The following is a 20,259-nucleotide window of genomic DNA, read 5'->3' as shown; positions in this document are numbered from 1 at the left end:
AGGACTCCACAGATACTTACAGCAGTGAATGACTAATTCTGTCTTCTATTTCATGAGACCATAAAAACAACAGAAGAAGCATGAAAGGCCATTCAATAACAGTAGCTTAAAACTAGTGGACAGCTAATATGGATTTTTTGATAGCTGATACCTCTATCTTAGAGAGTAGAGTGGCCGATATAGAGCTGAAATATACAAGATATTCATCCATCCATTCTTTAAACCACTTGTCCTCTATAGGGACGTGGATATATAAGATATTACACTATTTAATATAAAGATAGTAAATAACATGCTGCAATTAAATTTATATTTATTTTTACATAAAATTTACTACATTAATAAATACTTTGAGAATAAATCAATATTCATTTGCCTTTTTGCCTATGACTTCGTAGAAATACAAAAGCTATAATACTTAATATAAGGCTAGCTATAATACCTATATATTTATTTCTATCAAATAATTTATTAGAACTAATTAATATGGGAAATGGGAGCTCCTGTGCTCTCGGTGCTGTCAAAATAAAAATCCTGTTACTGACACTTATCTGCCAGACGTATATACCAACAATTTAAAAAATGACAAATATCGAAGATTTATCTTAGACCACAACTGTTTGGAGGTTCGAATTCTTGGAGATCACACAATGGATGCAATGGGTGACAGAGTCACATGAGCTAAATGTAACATAAAACGTGTAAAACTCCTCATCTTTGAGATGCATGATGGACGATTTGTCATTATGATAAATTTCAGCACACAACATGAATGATGGCAAAACATCTCTGGGAACAAACTGCTCCATCTCAGACTCATGTTTTATTCAAACCTACTTTAAAGAAAAAAAACAACATCTAAATGAACGAACTCGAGTTTCTTTTTTTTTCTCCTCCTCCTTTCTATTTATGAGTCCAATGCATTAACAGAAGAAGGGAGGGTGGCGTGGAGCCAAAGTAGAGGCATATTAGAGAAAGCTTTTAGGCATTCTTGGCTGTGGTGGCCACGCAGATGAGTAAGACTATCGATGGTTTTATCTGGACTCATTACGCTAAGAGCTGGAGAATGACAGGCGAGATGCCCTTGAGCTGATATTGAGGTATGACTGGACTGGACCCAACTGGTCTTGGCTGGACTGAGTAAGTATTGAACAAAAGTTGTTCATTCATTAACATCAACATGAGGGATATTCTGCTATGAATTTTGTCTAGGGGACATACACAGTTTCATTTTGACTGAAAATCTTAACAATGATGGTTGTGTGTATATGAAGGTTGACCTGTGGGAACATCCTAAAAAGATAATTTTTCCAGGATAGAACTGTTTCAATTAAACATCAACCAAATAAATTGGAATAATAATAAAAATAAATAAATAATGCAGATATCAGCAGTTAGTTAAGTTACAGTGTTAGTAACATGGCTGGCTAAAGCCTGTTAGTGGTCTTTAATGTTCTCTCAGTCGGGCTGTGCATCTTTTTTTACTTGATTACTACAGAATGGCTGCTCCTTACCCAAAAACTAACATTTTGTAATCACTTATTCACCCCTATGTCTTTCCAAAAGGTTTAACAATGAAACACAAAATGTACTTTGAAGAATATTCACACTGCTCTTTTCATACAATGAAAGCATATAGTGACCAGGGGTTGTCAAGTTTCAAAAAGAACACAAAAGTGCTCCATAAAAGTGGTCCAAACCATTCGTGCGATATATTCAAAGTCTTCTGAAGTCATACGATAGCTTTGTGTGAGGAACAGATAGAAATGTTGACATTATTCTCTGAAAGTCTTCCCCTCTGAAAATTTATAAATGAGAAATGTTGCTTTGGCAACTAACTAAAATAAATAAGTTTAAGTTCTAAAATTACTAAACCAAAGCTGAAATAAAAATGAAAGCTATGTAGAAATATAAAAAACTAATACAAATGACAAAAGTACATAGAAATTACTAAAAGTAAAATTAAAAAAAAAATTCAAAATACTAATAAATACTATAATTAGTATATAAATAATACTAAAATAACACTTGTACATATTTAAACGATGTCAGTGACACCAAATGCCACTGGTTAAGTTTAAATTTCCGTCAATGACATAAAGCTATTACACTGCTTCAGAAGATTTGAAATATAATGCATAAGTAATATGAACTACCTTTGATGACATTTTTTTTGGTAGTTTTGGAGCTTGACAGCATACAGTGACTATGCTTTCATTGTATGGAAAAAAAAAAAATCAGATTGAACAAGCTTAAAAAAATTTTCATTTGTGTTCCACTAAAAAACATGAGGGTGTAATAAATGACGACAATGTCTGGGTGAATTATTACTTTAAGAATGATTTAAAAAGGACAATGTCAACATACATGAGTTTCTGCTCATTTTCTACACTGTCTTCTCAACCTCATCCCTAGCTGTGTTTACAGACACTCCACACGCTTCTGGAAGTTGTTGCAGATGCTATCTGGAGTACAACTGATGGTTGGCAAATAGATAAACATGTTTAAACTTATCATCTGATATCTACGGCTATAATCAGTCTATGTAAAACAATCAGGGATTATGTACAGTCAGAAAATGCACTTAAAACTCATGTTTGAGGACACTGCCTTTTAAACCCCATAGAATGGTGGGATAATTTTCTATAATACTTACGGTGAGGTTGCAGGTCCATGGATAGCAGTGAGTGGTCATCATCAGAGCCTAAAGCGTGTTAACGTCTGTATTTTTCAACCTTTCTGGGACCAAATTTGAGGTAGTTCTAGCACAGCAGGCCTGAGGTGTATGTTTGTCCCTGATGATAATCTCTTCACCAATCACATATCAAGCAGGCAAGCAAGCCCCCACCCTCATAGCAGTCAATCATTATCTAATGTCAATGATGGCAAGTGTCCCATAAAGCAACCCAGTGTGAGGAAAAGAGAGTACGCCAGTATTTTGGCAAAGGAAACAGACAGTGCCCAGTGTGTAAAACACAATACTTTTTGGAAACACTCTAGCAGCAAAAGCTTGACATTGACACCATTGGATGATAGGGGGAATTTGATAGACAAGAAAACAGCACCAGTTAACTCCACAAGAGAGCAAAAAGCAAATGGCTAAATAGCACCCGTGCACCATAATTTATTGAGATTCCTGATTGATCCCACCTCAGGCAGCTGGCTGCTATTGCTGTCAGAGTGGGCGGTCTCAGGGGTGGGGCTGTCTGGGCGGGGTAGCGGTGGGGTGGGTGTGGCCTCTTCAGTCAGGACACTACTGGAGGACTCTTGCGACTGCTGGAGCGAGTCCAAGTGATTGGATATGGCGTCATCCGTCGCAGAATCACTATTAAGCTGCGTAAAAAGGAAAATTGATCAATATTTAGTAAAAAATGTAGCATAACATATGCAGAGACTTCTACAGCAAATGCTAAGTGTTATGTTGCATGGTGCACGTAATAGATCAATGAAAAGTAGTTCCTGAGTTCAGCACTTTTTATATATTTTATATAACATCATGCGGCATGCCAGACAAAATTATGTGAACCTGGCAAGACCAATTGCATTCAAGTATTATTCAAACAGTGTAGGAGGAAAAGGACAAAAACAGGAAAAGGAAGATGACTTTCACTCAGCAGCGTTTAAAGGATCAGTTTTCTTTAGCTCTGCTTAGTAGCTCATGCCCCATTAACAAGCGAAAGGGTGCAATAATTTATTAGAGGTTTAAAAATGTAAAAAATTAAGCTTGCATCTAAAAACTATTTGAAGCAGTTTAAGTAATGAGAGGGGCCACAAGGAATATGCAGATTTTTTTACAGACTTCACAGAAAATCGTGTAGTGTATGATGGACACAGACTCTGATTTTTTTAGCTTCAGACTATGAAACCATCCAGTCAGAGGATTTCAAACATGTTTGATATTTTAAGCAGATTTAAAAACATAGCAACAAGGCACATGTTTCTGTGTGAGTTTGTGTTCAGATTTAAGAATTGGTGCAGTTTATTCCAGACTTAATTAGAGAGTAATATCTTCTTGTTTTTAACTGAAAGTATAATACAATTATATAAATAATTAATAAACATGCAAGATGATGTACAACTATATGAATGACGTTTCAATTTTGTGCAAATCTGCAAAAACTTCTGTGTGGCCATTAAAATGAAATCATGCTGTCTAAACACTTATGGCAAAGTTAGTATAAGAATGTAAGACAGCTAAACCCTTGTATTAAAAGTTTCTCTGGCTAATAGATCAGTAAAAAAAGACTGAAAAAAGGGTCCCCATCACCTTTTATTACCCCTATCAAATAAAAAAGTGATTCAAAACAGAAGTAAAGGCTGAGAAGGGCTTTGAAATGCTAAAAATCAACAGTTGGCTTGGCTGGGAGAAGTGCGGAGAGCACTTGTCTAAATACACCGGGTTATGCAGAAAGCAAGCGTCTAACCCCGCCTAGGTAGGCCGCGGCAGCGTCTAAGCCCAATCTGGCGTACAGACACACCATGCCGGTGCCCCCTGTGTGGAGGGGGCCCAGAGGAGAGGGGACTTACGAGGTTGGAGCGGGTGAGAATCTGGCTAGCGCTCAGTACCTCCTCCTCAGATGACTCATCGGTGTCCTCCGGCTGGATGAGACTGGGCGTGCTGCCGGAATACTGGCAGTCCTGCAGAGACGGGGTGTCACCTTTGTCAATGCTATCCAGAGAGCGACGCCGCACACCCCAGTTGAAATTGTCCATGCTCTCCCCCTGCAGGTGGAAAAGGAGAAAGCCAATAAGAGGAAGGCGGATCAACTTTAAACTGCATGCTACGTGAATTATACAGGAAAAGGATAAGAAATTAAATGAATACACAATACAAAAAACACGATACAATATGCGCAACACAACCACAGAGCACAGTGGGGTCAGGGGGAACACAGAGAACTCAACATTGACCATTTAAAATATACTTCATACTCTACTTTAAATGGAAATTGTTTAATTTGCACCATCCATGTTCTTGTGACAACCATTAGCTACAATTATAAAAACAAATCCACTTGATTGGCTAGCAGGAAATCACATTTGATTTTGTGAAATTTCTGAACGGGTACAAATTTTCAAATGAATGATGAGGCCAAACAATTATAGATTAAAACACAAACTTTTCCCTTAACACTGCTTAAAACTTACCTGAAGCTCCTGGACGCAAAAGAGGAAAAGAGATAATAAGAGTGTTAGGAAGACTTAAGACACTGAGATAATGTGGAGGTGCACAAACGGACACAGGTGATGTCAGAGAAATACACATACACACAGACTCTTTCTTTGATTACTTTTGTTAAAGGTGCATCATTTATCAGTTCTGAGATGTTTGCAATAAAAGACTTTGAGGATTGATTGCTAACTGTATGAGGCAACATGCCCAGAGCATCAGGGCTCACCTCTCCATCCTCCAACTCAACATCCAGGAAGTCAAAGTCTTTGAAGACACCAAACTGCTGTTCACTTCCTGCATCTTCTGCTTGCACTTCCTCCTCCCGTGTCACTTCCTCTACAGTGGGGATCAGACTAGTCTGCTGGTCACCTGCATCCAAATCCTCATTTGAAGAGAAAACCACCTGCAGAAAAGCGGTGTAATTAGCCATTGCCAAGATTATGCAACCTAATAACATTCTGAATAGAGGAAAACAAACAAACAAACAAACAAACAAACAAAAAACGTACAGATGGGTTTTTAGGCAGGCCGGACTCTGGGCCGCATAAAGACAGGACATTCATCAGTTTCTCCCGAGTTCTCCTCTAAAAGCAGATAACAACATTCCCATTAAAATTAGAATTAGAATAAAAAATCATTTAAAGCTCTAGTTGACAAGAGTTGACAATACCTGTGAGAGCTGTGGTCTCTTCCAGCTGACTGGCACCAGCCCATTTGAGTTGGAGCCAGAGGAAGTAGAAGAGGTGCTTCTTGTCACGGCGATTACCTGCGGTTTTCCATTACGCCCCGCTGCACTTCGCTGGTCACCATACTTATGACCTATGATAGGTGTCTGTGCGTCAAAGGTTAAAAAAATACTGTCAAAAAAAGATACTATGATGATGAGGTAATTGCAATAGACATACACTGACAAACAAACAAACAAACAAAATAAAAAGACAGAGAAGATGGCAGGCCAAGCACCTCTGAGATGTCAAAGTGGAAGTCCAATGTTTTTCCTGGCAGTTCTTTAGATGAGTTGTTGAATATGCGGGTAAAAGCGATCTCCGGGGAGCCGGTTGACTCTGTGCTGTAGGAGCGCTGCACTTCATCAGGAACCACCAGACTAGCTGAGCGGGACACCACCAACTTCAGAATGTTCTGGGCCTCCTTCCAGTTCGGGCTCTGTGGCAACACACAGACACAACAAAACTCTTGGAGCCATTTTTTACTACACCCCTTTAACCTTGAGGGACTCACAAGATGAAAAGCTTCAATAAAGACCACAGAGTAAGAAAGCGATGATGCAGCTTATAGTTCCTCAAAAGTGCCTTACAAAGCAAACAGCCCCCAGGCCATTCATACAAATAAATACACACTACAGCAAAGTCCACTCTCCAGTACTACACACACACAGGCATGGGAGAATGAAGAAAGGAATTCAAACACACATGGATTACTCTGCATTCATATTCTCTTGAAATGGGACAGGCATACTAAAATAAATCATTGGAGGGACTGATTCTAATTGTTGACAACAGAAAAAGTAAGTTGTACACACACCTGTACATATTTGCCAATAATCTTCATGATTTCCAGGTTGAACTGCTTGACAGGAGCAGCAGACAGGTCAATGTGACTCAGTAGACTGTAGATGATCTGTAGTAAAGACTGCTGCATGCTGTTCAGTCCTTTCTCCAACAACTAAAATGGAAGAGGTAAAAGGTTAAGAGATTATATACATATACTTGGAGCACCAAGTTAAATGACAGCACAGTTCAGCTTTGAAAAATGTGTCTTGAGAATTAATTATTCTGTTACAGTCTCATTAAGTGAGCAAATACTGTAGATAAATACGTAAATAATAATAGTATACAACACATAATAATATATAAAAACATTTTATATACATACACACTGTCGTTTAAAAGTTTGGGGTCAGCAAGATTTTTTTTTTTTTGAAAGAAATTAATACTTTTATTCAGCAAGGCTGCATTAAATTGATCAACAATGACAGTAAAGACTTTTACATTTTTACAAAAGATTTGTTAATTTTTTTTATTTTTTATTTTTTACTTTCTATTCATCAAAGAATCAATTCAATTCAGCATATTAGAATGATTTCTGAAGGTTCATGTGACACTGAAGACTGGAGTAATGACTGCTAAAAATTCAGCTTTGCATCACAGGAATAAATTACATTTTAAAATATATTAAAATAGAATACAGTAATTAATAATATTTCACAATATTGCTGATTGTGCTGTATTTTTTAACAAATAAATGCAGCATAAGAGACTTTCAGTCCTACTGACATTAAAATTTTGATATGTAAAAAGAAATAATAATAATAATAATAATAATGAAAATATACATAATTCTTTATAATATAAACCATTTATACATTATATTGATACATTTAAATATTCATTACATTACAATTTGTCAATTTACTCAGAAGAAATTATTCTTCCACTTGTTCTACGGCCTGTTCACACCAAGGTCGATGCGACAAAACACTGTTAAAGTATTTGCGAACAAAACAGGGTGGCAGATTTATTGCTGTTTAAAAAAGGCTAAGATACTTTAAGTTGTAAACGCTTCAATATTTCAAAAGTTTGTAATTTCCAACTGTATGACTATACAATGTACTTTAATCAAATTCATCTCACCTCAGCTAGGTACGTGACCAGGTTGAAGGTGATTTCAGAGAAGGAGTCGTGCAAGTAGCGGCACACCACATTGATCCAGTTGGTGCTGTCTCGCGAGTAGCTGTGCGTTGAGTACAGGCTCATCATGTGGGCCAGATTGGCCAGTGTGGGTGACTTTTCCTCAGCGCACACTTTGGCGATTCGATCAGCAGTCTCCTTACAAAACCCAGTGGGGTTGTCAAAGTGCTGGACCAGGTGCGGCAGCAGGCACAGGATATTCAGAGGAAAACCTAACAGGAAATAATTTAAAACAATAAATATATGGATACACCATTTTCAAGACCCAGGTATGACAATTCTCAACAAAATCTCAGTTTTTTTAAAATGTTCCCAAAACTATGGGCTCACCTGCTAGCTGTGAGGGGTCTATGAGTGTGTGTCGGGACACAGTGATGAGTTTACTGAGGAGGTGAATTGTGAGCTCCTGCGTTGCAGCTGAAGTGAAACCCTTCAGGAAGAGCGTCAGCAGGCCAGGGAAATTGTACCACTTCAGTTTGGCCTGCACTCTCTCCAGCTTCTCCCTGCTGTCCACCTTCTCCAGGGGCATCTGGGCCAGCAGTCGGTTTAGCAGCCTGAGTGCCAGCAAATACTCAAACTCATAATCGGACTCTAGCAGCGACGTAGCAATCCAGAAGACCGTCGCCATCAGATTGGTGGGGTCCATCGGTGGCACCACCTCACCAGATCCTCCAGTTCCACCTCCTCCATCGCCATGGACACCACCCTCTCGTAATGATGATAAGCTCCGTGTGCGAGCAAGGTTGCCGTGGCTGCCGCCCAAGCGGTCGGCTACATCAAGGGTATTGCTGCGGCGACGGTCTCCGAGGCGCTCACCCATCAGACTAGCACGGAGGGAGTTGCTGCGAGTGTGGCTGTAATGGACATGCAAGAAACTTCCACTGCCGAGGTTCAGCTGACCGGTACTTTTCCTGTTATTGGCAAACTTGGTGCCCTGCAGAGGATCATGAGAGGCCCTACAGGAGATTGAGACAGCATTTTTAGTAATGTGCTCTATACGATGGAAATTTTTGGAAGTTTTGCCGTAGCAGAGCATGTCTTACTGTGAGAGTGCCGTGAGCAGATCGTAGCTCTTCATCGTTTCAGCCAGAGTGTCTATACCAGCCTCTAGTGTCAACAGCAGCTCGATAACAAAACCCTGCAAGAGAGAGATGAAATGTTTGATTATGACTGTTCAGGAATCAACACTTAGGAAGGCCAGCTGACATGAATGCTACATGCATGATTGGGCCACCATAAAAACTGATTCTAAAATCGAATTAAAGTAAAATCTAAATGGTTAACATAGATGAGGTTTTGCTGAAATTAAGTCTTAAATCTAAAACTAAAAATTTGTTGAACAATGAATCTTAGAAAGTTTCAAGGATATTATATTGAAACTATTTATTTTGTTTACATATACATGCACACTGTATAAAACTTTTCCTGACAAAAAAAAAGTCAGAAAAAGATTATTTAATAAACTGTTCTCTTCATTAAAAATATATATTATATTTAAATTTAAATATAAATATTTTATTTATTTATTAGAAAGTTTAATAAAAAATAAAAACCTTTTTCTGACAAAAATATATCTTAAAAAGCTTTGAAGATTTGTTGAACAATAAATTTTAGAAAGTTTCAAGGATATATTTATTTTGTTTACATATACTTTATAAAACTTTTCCTGACAAAAAAGTCAGAAAAAGATTATATAATAAATTAAAAAATATATATTATATTTAAATACACATTTTTTCCATTTTAATATAAATATTATATTTATTCAATAGAAAGTTTAATTAAAAATTTAAAACCTTTTTTCTGACAAAAATATATCATAAAAAGTTAAAACTTTTTTTTTTTAATGTTTTATTATATATAATATACATAAATATAAAGAGAAAGTTTCATAGAAAAAAATGTTGCCTAAAATCGCACTATATATATTTATATATATAGTTGTAGCAGGGTCAATGAAAATCTGAAATACTGGCCCTGATCAAGTCAGCACAAAAACAAATCCTTGTTTGTTGAGCCCTGCTGTTGCTTTCTTATCGGTACTTCTGGAACAGTGGGACATTTCTATATACCTGAGCCTCTTCCCCTGGATCTCCCACAGTTTCTACCAGACGAGACAGCACATCTGACAGCGTGGAGGCAGTGAGTGGCTGTTTTAGCGCTCTGAAGATCTGGAAGGAGCGACCCGCATAGTGCCGTGATGAGCAGGACAGAGCGGTCTGCAAAGCCACTTCACTCAGCTCCTGCTCCAACTGATACCCTAATCAAACATGCATCATAAAAATCAACCACAGAATAAACATTTCAATTCACTTAAAGTAAAAAGTAAGTATTCCTTCATAAGGAAGTTGGTCCACTACATAATGCAATGAAATTAGCATATGCCATGTCTTACCGGACGGTGTCTGTTTGAAGACGTTGACAACATGACGAAGGAATACACTAAGCTGATCAGCACTCTTGATGTTGGGGTTTTTAGGAGAGACATCTTCATGGTTCCATAGCGGACCACGCTTCCTATGGGCCAACCAATCAGAAGAAAAGAATTAGAGGAAGTGACACAGCAGGAAATATCGAACATAGAACAAAGGCAAAGCAGGCTCACACAACTCCCAGTAAACAAACAAACCGTATGTATAAAACAGTCTGAATCAAATGTTCACACAGAAACGAGACCAAGCACACACACACACACACACACACACACACACACACACACACACACACACACGCACATGCATGCAAGGCAATAATACCCTCTCCTGTTAGACATGGCTGCAGGCAGAGGAAAAAATACATTAACTTAACACAAAATAAATACACATTCAATATGTATCCAGGGAAACTTGCCAGGAACAACATTAATGTTTGGTAACAAAACTGCAGAAACACATTATTATTTAAAGCTTTTGATATTAAAACATTTTCCATCAGAGACAAGCCAACTATGAGGAAAGTCATTTGATAAACAAGTATGCCCTATCATGGACCCCAGCTGGACTTGCAGTTCTCCTTCAACTTCATCAGGGTCAACTCTACTGAAAAGGGATGGGTGATATGGCCAAAAATATCATTACAATATTTTTTTTTATAACATTTGATATCAATATTTATCAAGATACTCGTTATTCAATATTCATTTCATATCATTAATAGGGAACAAATGCATTCTATATGTTTGTTAGACCTCAAGAATGAATGTAAACATAACCTTTGGAGTTTACTTGTAAACAAATAAGTTAAGTTGTACCTCTTAATTTAGGGCCCAATGAAATACAAATTTCATTTTATTTATTTATTTATTTTTTTTAACCTACCTAAATTCTGTTCTTTCTGTGTTTTACAAAAGTGTTTAAAACAAATTTATCCTCCAAAATATTGTCTACACATTTTTGGAAAGCTTTAAGTTCCAGTGTGTATTGGATGAATGAAATGGTATGAGCAGCTCTGGAGATTAAATTCATGTGGTCTCATATAGTGAGAAGGGAGATGCTAAAAAAACACCATGAGCATCACGTAGTATGTGCAATAGACAAAACTGTGCTGCTCATTCACACAGAGACACCTGAACTACATACACTGAAAATTACTCGAATAACTAATTACATGAAAAGTTTATTACTGACATCATGGATTTATTTTGTTCGATAAATACTGATAGCAATTTATTGCCCAGCCCTAGTTAAAATATCTCCTCATGGACACAACAATGGCAGTTCCCAAAAGTCTACATAACCCCATACTTTCCTTTCCAGAACCACTTCAGCACATACAAAACTCTCATGTGAGGTTTGATCAAATATGATTGCATGTTATTGGTGGAAGTGTTTGGTGTATTCAGCACTCTGATCAATTCACTCTGATTGAAATTGACATAGTGGTGTGCAGTGACCCCCTCACCTGGAGCTGATGAACTCGATGAGGTTTTTGACCTTCTCGTCTTGCTCTGCAGACAGATCCACTTCATTAAGGAGAGTAGGGGGGAGGTGAGGCAGGACTGAGCTGCCCAGACTGATACTAGAGGATGTGGAGCTGGAGCTCAGGCCAGAGTCTGTCATTGGAGACGGCTGGTAGTCTGGCATCAGCTCTGCGACACCTTGGAGACAAATCAATTCACAATTATTTTAGTCTCAGTATAAAAACACTAGGACATGGCTAATATTGTAATTGGTCATTATTATTATAATTAATCATTATCGATTAGGAGGACATGTCTAATGTGGCAGAGAGATTATGCAAAACACCTGTGCTTTTAAGTACCTGTGAGGTTGAACTCCTGAAGAGTGGGTTTGACTGTCAGAACTCTGGGCTCGTTCAGCTCGCGGTTGCGGAGCAGTACAGATGCTAGTGACTGGACACTGCTGTTGGTGCCCTGGACGACCAGCAGGTGGAGCAATAAACGCTTGCAGTGCTCATAGACCTCTGGATGCTGATGGTCAAAACCTACACACAAACAAAAACAGAGTATACAATGTGGCACTTTCCAGGGCTAATGTTTTTAATAAATTGTACAGTTGTGTATGCGTTACCTATGAAGATGGCATGCAGAAGCAGGTGAAGGTAAGTGCTCCATTCCACTTTGACCCCGTGGTCTACAATGAGGTCAGTCAGCAAGATCACGGCAATGTTACACCTGTAAAGAAATGACAATGTGTTGTCAGTGGTCAAAGGTCAAGGAGAACAACACTGATGTAGGACACACCAAGTATGTCCTTTACCTGTGTAAGGAGACTCCAGGTGTGGTGGTTTCAGGCAGGTAATCAACCAGTGGTGACCAGCAGCCACCAGTGGGAGGAAACGGGAGGGGCTCTGGCCGGTTATGATCCATCACCTTTAGACGCCAGTTAGCGTAGACAGGCATTGAGTCACCTAAAGAGAGAAACAACATGTTCATACACTACAGTTTGAAAAGACTGAGATTTATTTTTATGTTTTTAAAGTCTCTTATACTCACAAAGGCTGTATTTATTTAATCAAAAATACAGTAATATTGTGAAATATTATTATTATTTAAAATAACTGTTCATCTATTTCAATATATTTGTAAAATGTAATTTATTCCTGTGACGGCAAAGCAGAATTTTCAGCAACCATTACTCATTACTCTTCAGTGTCACATGATCCTTCAGAAGTCATACAATACATTTTCAGGATTCTTTGATATATAGAAAGTTCAAAAGAACAGCATTTATTTAATATATAAATCTTTTGTAACATTATAAATGTCTTTACAATTAAAAAATAAAAATAAAAATAAAACAAATTACTGACCACAAACTTTTGAATTGAAATACACGTAAAGTAAAACAAAAACACAGGGAAAAAAAAAAAAAAAATCACTGAAATGCTGTTTTTATGATCTGAGCAGGAGCAACAGAAGTTAGAGGGAGTGCTGATTTTAAGTATGACAGTAATGTTAATGTACTCACTCTTCTCCTCCTCATAGGACCCTCCTGAGCTGCTGCTGTAACGGGACTCCAGTCGATGGTGCTGTCTGTTCAGATTGCTGTTCAGACCAGCGTAGATGTCTAAATGAGTGTAACTGTTCAGATATACAAAGAGTTGAATTTAGGTACCACTTAACATCTCCATAATTCAACAAAGTACTATTGAGGAAGCACCAAATAATGAACAAACAGTCAGTAATAGCTGATAAACAGTTCTTGATTTATTTTCAGTAGGATATGAGTTAAAGAAATGACTTGCAGTTCGGTGAAATGTGTTATTTTGACCAATACATTAAAAAGAACAGGCTTGTAGGATTTATTTGTTCACGACTCGGACAACACTGGTCGTGCTGTAAGTTTTTTGTTGTGGGCAAACAGTGAGGACAAATGCAACAGAAAAGTTTTTTTCTGCTTAAAACTCTTACCTGTCCTCCATGTTGGAATCTTTGAGTTTGCTATCATGGTGTCCATCAGATCCAGGTACCATGGTGTTACTACTGGATGTTGTTCCTGAAAAAAGCAGACATTTAAACAAAATGACAATGAAAATGTGACTGTTTCCTTAGATCACATGATTTTAGATCAAATGTTTATCAGGAGGCTCTCTTTAATATTTTGGTTTCCTGAATTGTTCCTACTACAGTGAATTTTTTTTTCTCCAGTATCTATAAATATAGTCCATGAACAGTCAAGATTCCTTGTCTTATGATTCTAAACCTAACTTGTAAAAAGCTCATGTTGAGAAAGATAAGTAGTCAGAGTGGTTTAAAGCATATATACCTGATGTAACAGAAGGGATCTTGTAAGAGGAAGTAATGCGGTAGTAAGGTGGGTTATCCATATGAGTGACAGCTGAGGATACAGGGTCTGTTAGCTCTAGCTCATACATTAACTCCTCCAGTAGCTGCATCGTCTTATCCCTGCCAAGATACACCACTACTCGCTTGACCTGCAAAATAGGAAAAACGTTCAGAAACACAATAAACTAGTTAAGTATGGCCAAACTTTCAAGTGCAGCCCATCTGCTCAGGTATTGAGTATTTGGTGTCTGACTGGCCAGGGCAGGTGTCACTCACATAAGGCAGGAGACTTGGTTCACTGTTGACTCCAGACATGCTGATGAGGAAGTGCAGGATGATCTTCAGATTTTTGGGCCAGCTGTCAGCTAAAGTGGTCCAGACGTTCTCAATCTCTGACCATGCAAACTCATCACCATACTGTAAAATCAGACCATATGAACATTTATGTAATGATCGTCTTAAAAACTTTGGTATAAATGTGTCAAAATAATATATTTACATCAGGAGTTCTTAACTCTGGCCCTAAATGTCCACTTTCCTACAGAGTTTACTCCAACCCTAATCAATCACAACTGCTGCAAGTCAAGGTCTTTAGGATTTACTAGAAAGTTATAGGCAGGTGAGTTTGATCAAGGTTGGAGTTGAACTCTGCAGGAAAATGGACCTTGAGGGCCAGAGATGAGAACCTCTGATTTAGATACAGTATCTCACAGAAGTGAGTACACCCCTCACATTTTTGTAAATATTTTATTATATCTTTTCATTTGACAACACTGAAGAAATTACACTTTGCTACAATGTAAAGTAGTGAGTGTACAGGTTGTATAACAGTGTAAATTTGCTGTCCCCTCAAAATAACTCAACACACAGCCATTAATGTCTAAACCGCTGGCCACAAAAGTGAGTACACCCCTAAGTGAAAATTGGGCCCAAAGTGTCAATATTTTGTGTGGCCACCATTATTTTCCAGCACTGCCTTAACCCTCTTGGGCATGGAGTTCACCAGAGCTTCACAGGTTGCCACTGGAGTCCTCTTCCACTCCTCCATGACAACATTACGGAGCTGGTGGATGTTAGAGACCTGGCACTCCTCCACCTTCAGTTTGAGGATGCCCCACAGATGCTCAATAGGGTTTAGGTACCCTCAGCTTCTTTATCAAGGCAGTGGTCGTCTTGGAGGTGTGTTTGGGGTCATTATCATGTTAGAATACTGCCCTGCGGCCCAGTCTCCGAAGGGAGGGGATCATGCTCTGCTTCAGTATGTCACAGTCCATGTTGGCATTTATGGTTCCCTCAATGAACTGTAGCTCCCCAGTGCCGGCCGCACTCATGCAGCCCCAGACCATGACGCTCCCACCACCATGCTTGACTGTAGGCAAGACACACTTGTCTTTGTACTCCTCACCTGGTTGCCGCCACACACGCTTGACACCATCTGAACCAAATAAGTTTATCTTGGTCTCATCAGACCACATGACATGGTTCCAGTAATCCATGTCCTTAGTCTGCTTGTCTTCAGCAAACTGTTTGCGGGCTTTCTTGTGCATCATCTTTAGAAGTGGCTTCCTTCTGGGACGACAGCCATGCAGACCAATTTGATGCAGTGTGCGGCGTATAGTCTGAGCACTGACAGGCTGACCCCCCCACCCCTTCAACCTCTGCAGCAATGCTGGCAGCACTCATACGTCTATTTCCCAAACACAACCTCTGGATATGAGGCTGAGCAAGTGCACTCAACTTCTTTGGTCGACCATAGCGAGGCCTGTTCTGAGTGGAACCTGTCCTGTTAAACCGCTGTATGGTCTTGGCCACTGTGCTGCAGCTCAGTTTCAGGATCTTGGCAATCTTCTTATAGCCTACGCCATCTTTATGTAGAACAACAATTCTTTTTTTCAGATCCTCAGAGTGTTCTTTGCCATGAGGTGCCATGTTGAACTTCCAGTGACCAGTATGAGAGAGTGAGAGCGATAACACCAAATTTAACTCACCTGCTCCCCATTCACACCTGAGACCTTGTAACACTAACAAGTCACATGACACCGGGGAGAGAAAATGGCTAATTGGGCCCAATTTGGACATTTTCACTTAGGGGTGTACTCACTTTTGTGGCCAGTGGTTTAGACATTAATGGCTGTGTGTTGAGTTATTTTGAGGGGACAGCAAATTTACACTGTTATACAACCTGTACACTCACTACTTTACATTGTAGCAAAGTGTCATTTCTTCAGTGTTGTCACATGAAAAGATATAATAAAATATTTACAAAAATGTGAGGGGTGTACTCACTTCTGTGAGATACTGTAATAATAAAATAAAAACTCAAATAAATATTCCAAAATTATTTTGGAAAACATACAAAAACAAATAACACAAAAAAAATAAATAAATAAAAATAAAACAAAAACAAATTAATATGTGTGACAGCATACAAGTGGGTAAAAAACATTAAGGAATGAATACCTATTATAACTTATAATACTTAACATACAAATACCTCCATTCAAACAAAAAAAACAACAACATCTAGCCAATGAATATTTAGACATGTTGCCATAGAAATATTTTACAACTAGGAAATAACTAAGAAAAATTATGTTTGCTATAGAAACATATATTCACTTTATATATTTTATTTTTTTTCCAGGCATAGAAATCATGTCCTATATGCTTACCTTTGCAGTCATGAACATGAGGTTGTTGAGGATCATGGTAGTGGCATGTGGAGAACCCCAGCCTTCTCCTTTCAGCCAGCGACGGCTGTTCACCATCATCTCTCTCTCATGGGCCTCCTCCTCTTCCTCCGTCGATGAAGGTTCCTCTTGACGCCGTGCTGAAGGCTTGAAGTCCACCAGCTCCACGTTGTTCATCCAGGGTAGGAGGTAATGCAGCATCACCTGTCGGCCACCAGGGTGTGCTGTCTGTATTCTCTGACTCACCTCTGAATAAAACCAGCCAGAATCTCATTACAAACACAGCAAGTATGTAGGGGAAAAATGTTGCTATTATAGTTATTTATTTTAATTCAGCTTTATTCAAATTACGAAAGTGATGTTTAGTTTTAGTTAAGAATAACACAGGTACCTGAAAAGATGGGCAGGGTGAGTTCAGGGTAAGTCCGTGCCAGTTCTTCACTGAGTTGATAGTAGGACACTGAGTACAGGTGAGGGAGGGGGGATGCTGGAGACAAGACCCCATCAGCACGCTGGATCTCCAGTTTATGGGCGTAACGGAACAGTTTGGGCTCTAGAATCTAACATACCAACACATGCATACACATTATTTACTAGAAGTTATTGAGCTGGTCACCCTTAACTTTAATCAAACTGCACTTGTTTGACCACAAACTGTTGCTGGTCACTTTACATGTCATTCAGATGGCCCACTTCCTATGCTGCCAGTTCTTGGCCAAAATAAGCTGTAATGTGGACGCGACTTCATGCTAAAGGCTAAAATACATTAAATGACATTTGTCCAAACTTTTGGAAGACTCAGTGCTAGTTGCTGACAGTCAGAGCCAGTCTTCAGATTTTGGGCAGTCGAAGTTGAAAGATATAACAGAAACTCACATAGTGTGTGATGGCACAGACCTAAGACTTTTTGGCTTAAGACTACAATTCCATCCAGTCAGAGGATATAAAACATTTTTGATATTTTGAGCCATTTTTAAAAAAACATTTTGTTTTAATTTGTCATGCTTCTATCAACATGGTGCTTGTTTCTGCGTAAGTTTGTTGTGTTTAAAACGACGTCTGGTGTGTGATGATCAGTCATTTAGCGTATGATGCCCATGTTTTCCTCTGTAAAGTTAGCAAGTGTATGATTTTAAAAGTCGTGTAGTGTTTTTAAGCCTTAACTCTGGCTATGCGAAAAAGCTTTTCAAAGTTCCTCTTCCCTTTCACAATTAAATTGTACGCAATCAAAATTGAAATTTAGACTGTAATTGGGAACTGGAACTTGACTGGGTTCCAAAAAACAAAACAAAATCTAAAACCACTTTCAAATCTAGATTCATTCAATGTTCACTTTTGGCACAACAGAAAGAGGGATGAGCTGGTTGTTGTCAACACCAGTAGAGTAACTCTTTCTACAAGAAGCAGAGCATGGGCAAAAGGCATAGCTTCATAGTTTATTCAACAGGAGGACTGCGGTTTAAATGATTGTGTGTATCTTTCTGTATATTATGATATGTTGTCATATAGAAATCAGATTTTTTCCCCCTTGACTGAAAAAAAGTATCTTTATTGACCTGCAGTAGCTGCATGGCGACCTCATAGATGTCTCTGGAAGAGTCGGCAGCTTTAAACAGGATGAGATTCAGCAGAACCACAGTGTCAAACTGGTAATCCCTGCAAGAGGCAACAAACACACAGTATTAATTTAATCTGGATTATTGACACAAATTCAATCACAAGAACATTGTCATATGTACCTGTTGTGAAAGACATTGGCGATTGCTCTGAAGCAACCTGCAGCGACCCTGCGTGAGCCAGTGTAGCAGCGATCTACCGCCCAGAACATCAGATTGCTCTGATCTGGGTTCAACTCTAATAACAACATCACTGCCTCACAACCCAACTGATGCACCTGAGCACAAAGATACACACACGTCACATGTCATAAAAGTCGATTGGTTGGTGACGTTAAAGTGGGCACGCGAGTAGCATGTGGTTACCTTGCGGTCTTGAGAGTCTAGAATGTTGTCCAGCCACTTATACAGATAGCCATCAGAAGACAGGCCAACGTTATCAGCAACCGGACCACAGCACAGCACTGCGGACATGGCCTGTGCAGACACACATCATAGACCATATTCAGACTCGATGAAAGTTAAATTTGAGACCACTGCAAATGCAAATGTGTATTTTGTGAGAATGTACCTTCAGTGCGCAGTACTGGTGTCTGTTAATCTGCATGTTGCGGTCACTGTATCGGTCCAGTGGTGTGAACATGATGCTGAAGGGTCCAGCCCAATGACTGAAGAGCATGAACAGACTGTGTCTCAGTGACTGCTGAGGAAATATACTCCTTCTCTGGTGTACTGCAGAAACACAATCATGAGGTCAGTTCAAGTTCAATTTCAGTTTAGTTACTTGTTTCAAGGGCTACTAACACTATGACCTGCTGCGAAAAGGCCCTGTTTATGTGTACCTGGTACATTCTGTATGATGTTGGCTACTAGGGCACTGAAGTGAGAGCGGATGTCTCTCAGTGTGTCTGAATCTTTGTCGTTCTCGGCCTCCAGAAGCTGTCGGGTGAGATCCACGTACTCCAGTAGAGTGCTGTTCAGAGAGTGAGACTCCCCATCCAGACCACCACTCGCACTGCACAGACAAAGCACAAACTAGAGCTGTGAACTGATCGTTTTTACAATGCATCGCAATGCTGATGTGAACGATTCTGCATCGATGCATAAAAACAATTGATTTTTTAAAAATCTAATTAAATAGGCCTATCATACATATTAATGTACTGTTTTAATTGTAAATGAAGTACTCTTATTATAAGCTTTATTAATAAAAAAAGGTTGCGTATTTGTCCTTCATAAGCAAAACACTTGCGTGTGATGTTTCGCAAATCATATTCAAAATAACACAAAAACTATATTGTGATTATTAATATAATAATTAATATTAATAACAGAAAAAGATGCATGGTGGTGCATTGAGAATCATAACCAAATCAAATCGTGAGGCAAGTTGTGATTCATACCTCTAGCACAAACACCTTGTCATTAAGGATACATAAAGTGCTAGCAATGACATTAGCCTCAGCAAAACTAAAGAGTTGAATATTTTATTCCAAATATGCTTAAATACTTTTCCATCACAGAATGCTGTTAAACACAATACATCTTTGAGATGTTATGGAAATGTTTAGAATTCTCCTGTGATGCATGTTGGACATTGTTAATATTAATATTTATGAAACACCTATTTGGGGTCAGCAAGATTTTTTGAAAGAAGTCTCTTTCTCATTTTTTGACAGATGCTTACCAAGGCTCCATTTATTTGATGAAAAAATACAGTAAAAATATAAATATTGAGAAATAATATTACAATTTAAAAAAAGTTTTGTAATTTAATATTAATAATATGTAGTTTATTCATGTGATGGCAAAGTTTAATTCAAAA

At 38.5% G+C, this 20,259-nt stretch overlaps 1 protein-coding gene across 15 annotated transcripts in view; it reads right to left on the bottom strand.

The window, feature by feature from the left end:
- The window catches only part of fryl (furry homolog, like), a 105,400-nt gene that overhangs the window by 12,935 nt on the left and 72,206 nt on the right, over positions 1-20,259 (bottom strand). For 14 of the 15 annotated variants that reach the window (XM_051875707.1, XM_051875709.1, XM_051875708.1 and 11 more), the window contains 27 exons: positions 19,277-19,449; positions 19,006-19,166; positions 18,801-18,911; positions 18,558-18,712; positions 18,375-18,474; positions 17,210-17,378; positions 16,801-17,066; positions 14,405-14,545; positions 14,109-14,277; positions 13,754-13,838; positions 13,311-13,423; positions 12,600-12,750; positions 12,411-12,514; positions 12,142-12,324; positions 11,782-11,977; positions 10,277-10,398; positions 9,954-10,141; positions 8,925-9,019; positions 8,212-8,837; positions 7,825-8,093; positions 6,716-6,856; positions 6,137-6,337; positions 5,844-6,005; positions 5,683-5,757; positions 5,400-5,576; positions 4,528-4,722; positions 3,151-3,333 (listed from right to left, as the gene is read on the bottom strand). In XM_051875707.1, coding sequence (XP_051731667.1) covers positions 3,151-3,333; positions 4,528-4,722; positions 5,400-5,576; positions 5,683-5,757; positions 5,844-6,005; positions 6,137-6,337; positions 6,716-6,856; positions 7,825-8,093; positions 8,212-8,837; positions 8,925-9,019; positions 9,954-10,141; positions 10,277-10,398; positions 11,782-11,977; positions 12,142-12,324; positions 12,411-12,514; positions 12,600-12,750; positions 13,311-13,423; positions 13,754-13,838; positions 14,109-14,277; positions 14,405-14,545; positions 16,801-17,066; positions 17,210-17,378; positions 18,375-18,474; positions 18,558-18,712; positions 18,801-18,911; positions 19,006-19,166; positions 19,277-19,449 — 4,711 coding nt within the window. The remainder of the gene's footprint in view (positions 1-3,150; positions 3,334-4,527; positions 4,723-5,399; positions 5,577-5,682; positions 5,758-5,843; positions 6,006-6,136; positions 6,338-6,715; positions 6,857-7,824; positions 8,094-8,211; positions 8,838-8,924; positions 9,020-9,953; positions 10,142-10,276; positions 10,399-11,781; positions 11,978-12,141; positions 12,325-12,410; positions 12,515-12,599; positions 12,751-13,310; positions 13,424-13,753; positions 13,839-14,108; positions 14,278-14,404; positions 14,546-16,800; positions 17,067-17,209; positions 17,379-18,374; positions 18,475-18,557; positions 18,713-18,800; positions 18,912-19,005; positions 19,167-19,276; positions 19,450-20,259) is intronic. The other variant, XM_051875698.1, reaches the window with a different exon arrangement.

The sequence above is a fragment of the Ctenopharyngodon idella genome, chromosome 20, assembly GCF_019924925.1.
Source record: "Ctenopharyngodon idella isolate HZGC_01 chromosome 20, HZGC01, whole genome shotgun sequence".
Classification (NCBI taxonomy): domain Eukaryota; kingdom Metazoa; phylum Chordata; class Actinopteri; order Cypriniformes; family Xenocyprididae; genus Ctenopharyngodon; species Ctenopharyngodon idella.
The sequence above is the reverse complement of the archived record's forward strand: the minus strand, read 5'-3'. Positions and strand labels throughout refer to the sequence as shown.